General features: G+C 50.0%; 4 protein-coding genes across 5 annotated transcripts; 3 read left to right on the forward strand and 1 right to left on the reverse strand.

Annotated features, from left to right (window-relative positions):
* The first annotated feature begins 234 nt into the window (after window positions 1-234).
* On the forward strand, window positions 235-1,664 carry LOC1275012 (tetratricopeptide repeat protein 1). The gene is made up of 2 exons (XM_314232.6): window positions 235-1,083; window positions 1,159-1,664. The coding sequence occupies exons 1-2, from the start codon at window positions 485-487 to the stop codon at window positions 1,448-1,450; spliced, it is 891 nt and encodes a 296-aa protein (XP_314232.6). The 5' UTR covers window positions 235-484; the 3' UTR covers window positions 1,451-1,664.
* A 9-nt stretch (window positions 1,665-1,673) lies between these two features.
* On the reverse strand, window positions 1,674-4,308 carry LOC1275013 (persulfide dioxygenase ETHE1, mitochondrial). 2 transcript variants are annotated; one of them, XM_314233.5, is made up of 6 exons: window positions 4,167-4,308; window positions 3,551-3,845; window positions 2,782-2,926; window positions 2,348-2,714; window positions 2,148-2,266; window positions 1,674-2,059 (listed from the first exon to the last, which is right to left on the reverse strand). In XM_314233.5, exons 2-6 carry the CDS (start codon window positions 3,794-3,796, stop codon window positions 2,001-2,003), a joined length of 936 nt encoding a protein of 311 aa, XP_314233.4. In that variant the 5' UTR covers window positions 3,797-3,845; window positions 4,167-4,308; the 3' UTR covers window positions 1,674-2,000. The 2 variants fall into 2 exon arrangements, with proteins under 2 accessions (XP_314233.4, XP_061508464.1); XM_061652480.1 differs by lacking the exon at window positions 4,167-4,308 and adding an exon at window positions 3,917-4,089.
* Window positions 4,309-4,759: 451 nt separating this feature from the next.
* LOC1275014 (thioredoxin, mitochondrial) lies at window positions 4,760-6,208 on the forward strand. Its single transcript, XM_314234.5, has 3 exons — window positions 4,760-4,945; window positions 5,192-5,341; window positions 5,470-6,208. The coding sequence occupies exons 2-3, from the start codon at window positions 5,222-5,224 to the stop codon at window positions 5,758-5,760; spliced, it is 411 nt and encodes a 136-aa protein (XP_314234.2). The 5' UTR covers window positions 4,760-4,945; window positions 5,192-5,221; the 3' UTR covers window positions 5,761-6,208.
* A 319-nt stretch (window positions 6,209-6,527) lies between these two features.
* On the forward strand, window positions 6,528-9,309 carry LOC1275015 (EF-hand domain-containing family member C2). Its single transcript, XM_558349.5, has 4 exons — window positions 6,528-6,650; window positions 6,753-7,294; window positions 7,370-8,851; window positions 8,923-9,309. Exons 1-4 carry the CDS (start codon window positions 6,600-6,602, stop codon window positions 9,134-9,136), a joined length of 2,289 nt encoding a protein of 762 aa, XP_558349.5. The 5' UTR covers window positions 6,528-6,599; the 3' UTR covers window positions 9,137-9,309.
* The last annotated feature ends 3 nt before the right edge of the window (window positions 9,310-9,312 follow it).

Genomic DNA, 9,312 nt, shown 5'->3' on the forward strand with positions numbered 1-9,312 from the left:
ATGTTTAATAAGAACTCGCAAAGTCCAAAATATATATTTTTAAAGAATATTTAATCGAAAAAATGGGGTAGATAAATTATATGAACAAATTTAATAAATGTAAGCAAAGTTTGAATCCTGGGGACCTTACGTCAAGTGACGAATTGTCAAAATGCACTAGAGTCCACCACCTGATATTTTTAAATCCACCTTGGTTGACAGCAACCGCTGTTGACGCTCATTTGAGAGCAATGAGCGAGATGCAGCGATATTCGAACGTCAAAAACCCTCGCCATGTTGTACGGGAATATAACACCAAGTACAGTACATGCCTGCGGAAGAAGAAGCAAAACATTTCAGCAAGGCTCCACAAAGGGAAAAACTGTAAATAAGAAATTCCGTAGTCGTGCCCTGCGACAACGCGTTCCAGAAAACTCCCACAGCTCAAGGTGACGAAACCGTAGCACGCCTGCCACATATCCTCGTCCCCATCTGTTTGGCTGGAATGGGCGACAAAGTGCTTCCAGAGGTTTCCAAAAGCGACGACGAACAGTTCGAGGATGCACAGAGCAAGGAAGATTTTAACGAGCGAACCGTCGACGAAGTTATCGAAAAGGTGATGGGACTGTCGGTCCGGAGGCCACCCGACTCGGACGCGGAAGAGTTTGTCGACTGCGTGAATGGGCCGGAGGTGTCGCAATCCCAAAAGAAACCGACGACAGCAGGGGAAGAGAATGAATCATGTCGACAGGTAGCGGGAACGTCGGAAGAGGAATCACCACCCGAGGACGATTTAATAGACGAAGACTCCCAGCGGGACTACGAGTGTGGCCTGTCGGAGGAGGAACTGGAGGCGAACAAAACCAAAGCGGACGAGCTGAAGCAGCAGGGCAATGAGCTGTTCAAGCAGGGCGAGCACAGCCGCTCGCTGGACCTGTACACACAAGCACTCCGGCTGTGCCCGCTAGATCGCAAAGAGGCCAGGGCCATCCTGTACGCGAATCGTGCCGCTGCGAAAGCGAAGCTCGACCGCAAACAGTCCGCACTGGAAGATTGCACCAAAGCGCTAGAGTACAATCCCCACTACTTGAAGGCGTTGCTCAGGTACCGAACGACAGGCTGGACAACCGTCGCAGTGGTGCAAACCCCGTTATCTAACCATCTTTCTATTTTTGCCAGACGCGCGAACCTGTACGAAGAGACTGACAAGCTGGACGAAAGTTTAGAGGACTATCGGAAGGTGCTGGAGCTGGAGCCGGGCAATGGTGAGGCACGGTCCGCCCAGGTACGGTTGCCGCCGAAGATAGCGGAACGCAACGAGCGGTTGAAAGAGGAAATGATGGGCAAGCTGAAGGATCTGGGCAACATGATACTGCGCCCGTTCGGACTGTCGACGCAAAACTTCGAGATGAAGCAGGACCCCCAGACGGGTTCGTACTCGATCAACTTTAACCAGGGCGGCAAACAATGACGCGTGGTGGGCGCGCGTGTCGTTTGATAGCGTGCCGGCGAGATGAACACGGCTGTACTGGCGCTGTAATGGGCCCGTCTTCTCGCTGGAGCAGAGGTAATAAAATTACGAGCAAAACATCTGTGAGCATATTTTTAACACTAATACACCTACACACACACGAACACCACACATTTCAAGCTATGAGGAAAAAATAAAAGGGAATATAAGCATACACAGAGCGTTTTGTTTAAAAGTAACCGTTTTATTTTTGCAATGCAATTGTAGAATCCTTGCATAAGTCAAACATGAGCGAAGCTAACCCTACTACAACTCCTTTGCAAGTGAAATTCCAAATTTGGACACAGTTTTGGAGTCTGATGGAAAACCCCAAGAAGATCCCAAAAGGAAAGAAAAAAGCTACTACATCATACACACAAAATATTGCAACAACTTTCTAGGCCGATTCATACTTCTACCTTGTGACGTCCAACAACGTAAATACTTTCGGCTTTTCGCAGGCAAATATTTAAAAAATCGCCTAGCCGCACTACCCGTTTATCACCAGAGTTTATGCGTCCTTCGGAATGTCAAACAAACCACACTCACGATTCGCCGGGACAGCTTTGTCTATTTTAGATAGGGCGTAATAGAAGAAAATAGAAAATGTTACCCAACGAAGGAACGAAACCTCCACCCACGGTAGTGGAAAACTTACCAATCATCTTCGGATAAGGCAGGTTCAAATTGTTCATCAGCTCGACGAACGCTTCCACATCCTTAGTAAGCCGTGGATTGTACCGCTTCTCTTCTGCAACCGTCGTTTCCATGTTACCCCTGGAACGACAAAGCACAACGCACATTGTCACACACACACGTTTCCGCGTTTACAAATTTACACATCCACAGACTGCTTACTTGTAATCGTGCGCCGGAAACAGACGGAAGTTTTCCGGCAGTGTGAAGATGCGCTCGTGCACGGAACGATACAGCGAGCGGGAATCACCTTCCTGGAAGTCGGTGCGTCCGCAACCTCGAATCAACAGCGTATCGCCAGTAAACGCAATGCCCTGCTCCTCGACCAGGAACGTCATGCAACCGTTCGTGTGGCCGGGCGTGGACATCGCTCGCAGCTCGTGCCGCCCGAACTGGACCGTTTCGTTGTCCACTAGATGCTTGTCCGCCTTGGCACCGCTGCTTTGCGAGATGACGCTTACCGTGCCGGGTAGCAGCTGCTTGAGGAAACCGGTGCCGGTGACATGGTCGGCGTGCATGTGAGTATTCACTAAAGAGGTAGAGAAATGAAATGGCAATATTAGAGAAGAGCAGAATTAGGCAATATTATGCCTTACGGGCATATTTCAGCGTAAATCCAAGCTCCTTGATCAACTGAGCATCACGTTTCGCCTGCTCTAGTACGGGATCGATCAGGATGGCTTCCTTCGTCGTGATGTCTGCCAACAGGTACGAATAGGTGTGGGATTGCTCATCGAACAGCTGAAACGAACGAAACGGGCGTATTATCGCTATCATTATTGTATCGTGTTGCTTTTGGCAGACGGATAGTTAGCCAAACTCTAGCTATATGAAGGCATCATGGAAATGATAAGCAACTTATTTTATTTGCCGTCTCAGAGCGTAATAATAGAGCAGGTGCATCTCGTAGGGAGAGATGTATTTGTTGCATCATACTTCCGCAAGCGCAAAAAAACGATAAGAACACTGCATTGCTACTGTTAAAAATAACTTTAAGTTTACTCATTTTTCTGCTCTCACCTATCCATCGGTTGCCATAGTTATTTTAAAGTCAAACAAAAGTATTTTCCCTCGTGTGCGTATCACCCACAGTAAGCTTGTTTCTTGGGAATCACGTCCAGGAAATTAATTTGGCCAAGCTTGCTCCTAGCATGACACAGCGGAAATCATATTACAGCATCAATACATACAAAACTAAACCATCTCTCATTCCATGCTCTTCATGATGACCCCCACCATGAATGTAATGACTCTTGTCAGACCCAATGCACTCCTATTTTGTCTTCCTATATTAGTTGTTCGTCCGAAGAAAGCTGCCGATTCCAGTGACGACAATGATAAATATACGTAAATATACGAGCTCACCTGTCTGAAGAAGAAATCTTCCGTGAAGGGCTTGCGTGAATCCAACATTTTCACCCCCTGCGCTAACGTTGCGGTCTGAGCAAAAGGACAGGTTGTTGACGACTTTATGTACGCCGCGGCACTGCTGGCAATCGTACGCACAGCCAACTTCGTCCCCTGCTGCTGGCTAGGTAGCACCAACACACTCGTCCCTGCCGCTGACGCCGCTGCCGCCAGTCGTCGAACGCTAATGACGAGCTGTCGCATGGTTTCACCCCCTCGCTGTTTTTGTCTTGCAAGGCAGCCCACGAACACACTGATCAGAAAGGGAGGCAATGGATAGCAACTCATTAACAGTGCACGATTGAATGCTGACGAAAATTAAACCTTTATCTTCAGAATCCTGATAAGCAGCGATAAGAACAATGCGATGTTTCAAACACATTTTGATAAGCAAAACGGATGAATTGGGAACAACAGAGAGACTACTGGCAAAGTAGGAACGCGCCAGATGCAAATGAAATTGAAACCCATATTAAAAGCAATTGCGCTTAATCATAACATTGTTTGTCAAGGTCACAAGCTATGCGTTTGTATTATCGCCGGGTGATGAATTAGAAGCGCGAGCAAAACAAACCTTTTGTCGTTGCGTGTGCCTTTGCGAGGCTGGAAACACTTTAGTCAAACTAAGCACCAAACACTTGACGCACGTCGGTGGTTGTTAATAATTCACCAGCTGCATTTATATTTGCTGCAAATCGTGTGCACCGATAGCGTAGTTTGCGAATAATCTCCCCATCAACAGAAACAGCTGATTACGATAAATAAGCTTTATTTACTAATAACGAGCTGATCTGACATCATCGAGGCGGGTGCAGTGTGTCCGATTGTTGCACTACGTCACTGATCGCGCTGGATGTTTTGTCATCCAGTGCAGAAAAGCGAATTGCCCATTTTCAAACCGTGAATTAACTTACGATTCTTAAGCACTGTTGTGGAATACTAAAATATTAAAATGTTTAATCCAATTTAATCGCATAAAAAACATTTTTTCCTATTTTTTATCAACTGTCACTCTTGACATTTCTCCAAAAGTGGAAACGTCAAACACGCTGTTCATGTCCGCAATAACAAAAAAAAAAGATTGAGCAACCAAAATTGGTTCCCCGTTCGGTGTCTCTTGTGTACAAATCTTTGGGCCAATATCCCCGTCTTTTCCTCGTTATCTGTGTTTAGTTTTCTTTTCTTTCTACACTTCGCTGTTGTTAGCTAGTGGATAAGCGTTTTATTTCGATTGTTGTTGCATTAAATGTACGCTCGATTTTTGTGTCTACTGTAGGCGGTGGTACGATAACTTTGGATAAAAAAAAAAAAACAAACAAACAAAACAAAGCTATCTACAGTGAAAAATAGAAGGTATTTATCAGAACGAAACCTGCATACTGCAGCAACATAAACGCCTCTTAAAGGTTGTGCTGTGTGCTCTCGCGCAATTATATTGCTTTATGTAATGCCGTGCTACTGTACGCACGAAATTGCGTGATTAGCATAGTGCGCGACAGATGTACCTAGAGGCGGGTTGTTGCCGCATGTATAACGCATGTGCCAGAGCATTCCATATCTTCTTTTCTGATTACCTCTGATTCGTTACCCCTTTTCTAGCGACGTAAGAGATAACACACACTCAACACAATGCTCCGTATCTTCCGCAATGCCATCCTGGACAAACGCATCACCCGCAAGACGTTCTCCTTCTCAGCCATTGCGGCCAAGCGCTACGTCATAAAGGATCACTACGAGTTCGACCAGAAGGTAAACAACAACAACACCACGCGAAGGCCACTCGCTCGCACAACAGCTGATAGGCTGCAGAAGTCGTTGCCCGACCTTCCACAGTGGGGTTATTTACCCCAGGTTAACCCTTCCCCCTTTTCCCCCAGGTGATAAACAGCGACAACCCGGTGATCGTCAACTTCCACGCCGAATGGTGTGACCCGTGCAAAATACTTACCCCGAAGATGACGGAACTGCTGGAGCCGTCGGAGGAGATCGATCTGGCGATCGTCGATGTGGACGACAATGCGGAGCTGGTGCAGACGTTCGAGGTGAAGGCGGTCCCCGCCATCCTTGCCTTCCGGAACGGTGTGGTGGTGGACAAATTCATCGGCCTGGTGGACGCGAACATGATCGAGAATCTGATTGGCAAGCTGACGAAGAAAAAGGCCACCTAAGGACCGGCCGCAGACAAACGGTCCCTGGGGTGTGTGTTTGTATGTGCGCGCGCGCGCGCGAGTGTGTGAGTGTATGTATGGTGGAACCGGATGCACGTGCATGGAATTTTAGCGCAAAAACGGAGATGAGCCGTGCACGGGCACGGATTTCGTTAGATATACCAAGTTAGCATAGGAACGACTACCCCCTAGAACGGCAGAAATGAGAAAAGTGACAAAAAAAAGCAATTGTGTGCATTCAAAAGGTTCACATGTGGTGGTGTGCGAAACATCGCGACCTTCGTGCCACCCCTTCCTCTTATACTACTACGATAGGCATTGTGTGATTGTACAGTGATCGATTGTATTGTTTTGTTTTTTTGTTTTTCTGTAAGAGGCCACACACCAGGGGTGAAGCGATTTTATCTTTTAATTTACGATCGGAAAATATACGGGAAAGCGAAAACAACTCATCCGCCGTTCGAGTTGTGTGTATGTTGGAGACGACGAGAAATGTAGAGCGTTAATGTAGGGAAATATCCTTTCGCTGTGGCCCACTTATCGCACTATTCTGTAATTGTTTCGGTAATATTTAATATGGCACCGCAATTTACACATCACCTCTCCCGGAGCATACCGACAGTACCGCCTCACGCATGCTCCAGCGAAGCTTAGCAACAACTCCAACCAGCTGCAACCGTCACTATTAGCAACGGTATTTACAGTTTGAATACTATCACATCTAGTCACAGTTGCCCCTTGGTCCCTGGCAGTCGCTGGTGTTTTTTTTTGCATTTGTGCAAACTCGGACTTGGTTAAAAGCCCTTTCTCTAATACAACATTCGTGCATTGGTGGGATAATGTTGCGGTGCTCTGGATTACCATTTCTTCCCGGTAACACCTTCCAGGATGTGAGTCACCACGGTCTTGGGCCGAAATTGGTAGAACACGCTTTAATCGATTCGGATTTTGTTTTGGTCCTTTTCCTCCCTGTTTCGGTTGGTCGCTCCCAGATTGGTCGTTCGAAGTTTCACAAGTCGCACCACTTCGATCAACGCAACCAGGTGTGCATTCTGGTCGACGCAAAGCGTCCCGGCATCGGCGGCAAACCGTTGCTAGCGACGGACAGTCCCGAGTACACGCTGCCCTCGCTGTACCCGCCCAGCTATGGCCCTTCCCGGCCGGGCTGGCTCGAGTACGACCGGCAGGTGCTGTGCTTCTACGGCTACTTCCAGGAATCGCTCGGCAACGTCGATCGCATACCGTACCAGATACGGAACGTGCGCATTCTGTACTACCTCGAGGATGACACGATGCAGGTAAGCGAACCGCGTACGCTCAACTCCGGCATCCCGCAGGGTTGCCTGGTAACGCGCCAGCGCATACCGCGACCGCCGCCGTACGACAGCGAGTTTACCTCGCTGCTGGACCTCAACATCAACCACACGGTGCAGCTGTTCGACCGTGTCTACACCATTACGGGGTGTGACGATTTTAGCCGCCGCTTTCTCAACCGGCTCGGTGTGGCCGTGCCGGGAGCGGTCGAGCAACCGAGGTAAGGCATACGGTCAGGTCTGCCTTGTACTCAGACGCAGAGCAACAACAAAAAACAACAATTCCACTTTTCCAGAGATCCTGCGACGGAACTGCGCCAGCAGCAGGATTCAGCCAAAATGGCCCGCCGGCCGGCGTACAAAATCGATACGCTGGGCAAATTTCTCCAGTACGATCGGAAGGTGCTCCGGTTCAAGGGTGTCTGGGACGACCGGGGCAGCGTGTTCGGGGACGTGCACGAGCTCGAGGTGCTGTACCATCTTAGCGACGACACGTTCGAGATCAAGGAAAAGCTGCCGGTCAATTCGGGGCGCGATTCGAATGGGATGTTTCTGCGCCGCGGTCGGTTGCCGAAAACGTTCGACCACCTGCCGGCGATGGGCGCCAGCACACCGGTCACCGTGCTGAACGTGGTCGGCGGTGGCCTCAAGGGCGGCCGCTACCTAAACGACTCGGTCGGAATTGGCAAAGCGGACGGGAACTACTACCGGGACGCCGATCTGCGTATCGGGGCGCGCCTCAACGTGTACGGCCGGATGGTGCTGCTGACCGGGTGCGACCAGTTCACCGAGAGCTACTACCGCGAGTCGTACGGGCTGGAGGATTTCACCCCACTGTACGGGTACAGTGCGCCGCGGGAGCAGTTTGTGGCGGGGCGGCGCACCGAGCGGGAGCTGCCCCCGTTCAACGGCTGGGGCACGCACGAGGATTCCGAGGGCAACTGTCTGACGCTCGAGCCGAAACCGCCCAAAATCAACTTCCGCAAGTTCGTCGTGTACGATCGGTGCAGTTTGCGGTTCGGTGCGCGGATGGTCTCCAAAATACAGGAAAACAACGATCGCTTCTTCGTGATCAGCTACTACCTCAGCGACGATACGATCTCGGTGTACGAGATTCCGATACGCAACTCGGGCTTCCTCGGCGGCGAGTTCATCAAGCGCCGGAAGCTGGCCCTGCCCCAGCAGGACCCGTACGCGGCCGAACGGCCCGCCTGCTACGGGCCGCAGCACTTCTATCTCGGCGCCACCGTCCGGCTGCAGGACCACCAGTTTCACATCACGAATGCGGACATCTATGCGCTGCGCTTCATGGAGCAGCACTGCGAGGAGTTTCCGCTGTCGAATCTGGGCAAGATTGTGCGCAAGCTGCGCGATGCAATGCAGCCCCAGTACAAGGAGTACGTGGCGAAGCACATGGCAAAGATAGCGCAGGTAAAAATAGACGGGCGCACGGTCAGCACGATCACGTACGAGGCGCTGCGCGAGATACTGATCGAGCTGCTCGGGGAGCGCATCGTCGACCAGGAGATCGTGACGCTGTGCCGATTGTTTTCGGCCGAGTCGGAGCAGCCGGAACCGTGCGATCGGGAGCTCGTCCGGTCGGCCGTGCACGCCGAGCTGAACCGGGCGCTGTGGAGCGATCTGGAGCGCACCAAGGAGCACATCTATCATCTGGAACCGACCGGCGCGGAATGGCTGACGCCACAGCGCATCCGAACGATCGTGAAAGCGTGCAAGATACCGTTGGACTGTGCGCTGGTCGACAAAATGCTGCAAGTGTAAGTGGTGTTAGTGGCCGTTAGTGGCGAGTATGATTGTCTAGAGATTATTGAAGGTACGCTTTTTGCAGGTTGAATAAAAATGGAGAGGGCAACATTTCGATGGAAGATTTCCTGACCATGCTGAACCCGGCAGCCGTACCGAGCAAACCGATACAGCCGCTCAACATTAAGCACGATGTGTGCCACTTTACGCCGTACCGCGTCACTGGTAAGCTGGTCAACTGGGATGAGCTGTTGGCGCACATCGACCTCGAGCGGACGTTGACGAATCAAACTTCTTAAATTGTGGCCAACTATCGTGTAGTAGCAGTGTGTGTGAGTGCTGACACGTGACAAGGCTGTTGCGTGCAGTAAATTTTGTGTGAGTGCAGTTTTACTAAAATATATTTTTCTGGAAATTGGGGCTTTTTTGTCTCTCATGACGAATGTAATAAAGAGAAGACTTTCATAAACAAGAT

Source organism: Anopheles gambiae, chromosome 2 (genome assembly GCF_943734735.2).
Source record: "Anopheles gambiae chromosome 2, idAnoGambNW_F1_1, whole genome shotgun sequence".
Taxonomy (NCBI): Eukaryota; Metazoa; Arthropoda; class Insecta; order Diptera; family Culicidae; genus Anopheles; species Anopheles gambiae.

Excerpts from the sequence above, each read along its gene's own strand:
- LOC1275012 (XM_314232.6), top strand. The coding sequence starts at position 485 with ATGGGCGACAAAGTGCTTCCAGAGGTTTCCAAAAGCGACGACGAACAG. Across the intron at positions 1,084-1,158 it reads TACTTGAAGGCGTTGCTCAG|ACGCGCGAACCTGTACGAAG; the intron begins GTACCGAACGAC and ends TATTTTTGCCAG.
- LOC1275013 (XM_314233.5), bottom strand. The coding sequence starts at position 3,796 with ATGCGACAGCTCGTCATTAGCGTTCGACGACTGGCGGCAGCGGCGTCA. Across the intron at positions 2,715-2,781 it reads ATTTACGCTGAAATATGCCC|TGAATACTCACATGCACGCC; the intron begins GTAAGGCATAAT and ends CTACCTCTTTAG. Across the intron at positions 2,267-2,347 it reads TTTCCGGCGCACGATTACAA|GGGTAACATGGAAACGACGG; the intron begins GTAAGCAGTCTG and ends TTGTCGTTCCAG.
- LOC1275014 (XM_314234.5), top strand. The coding sequence starts at position 5,222 with ATGCTCCGTATCTTCCGCAATGCCATCCTGGACAAACGCATCACCCGC. Across the intron at positions 5,342-5,469 it reads ACTACGAGTTCGACCAGAAG|GTGATAAACAGCGACAACCC; the intron begins GTAAACAACAAC and ends CTTTTCCCCCAG.
- LOC1275015 (XM_558349.5), top strand. The coding sequence starts at position 6,600 with ATGTTGCGGTGCTCTGGATTACCATTTCTTCCCGGTAACACCTTCCAG. Across the intron at positions 6,651-6,752 it reads CCGGTAACACCTTCCAGGAT|ATTGGTCGTTCGAAGTTTCA; the intron begins GTGAGTCACCAC and ends GGTCGCTCCCAG. Across the intron at positions 8,852-8,922 it reads GTCGACAAAATGCTGCAAGT|GTTGAATAAAAATGGAGAGG; the intron begins GTAAGTGGTGTT and ends CGCTTTTTGCAG.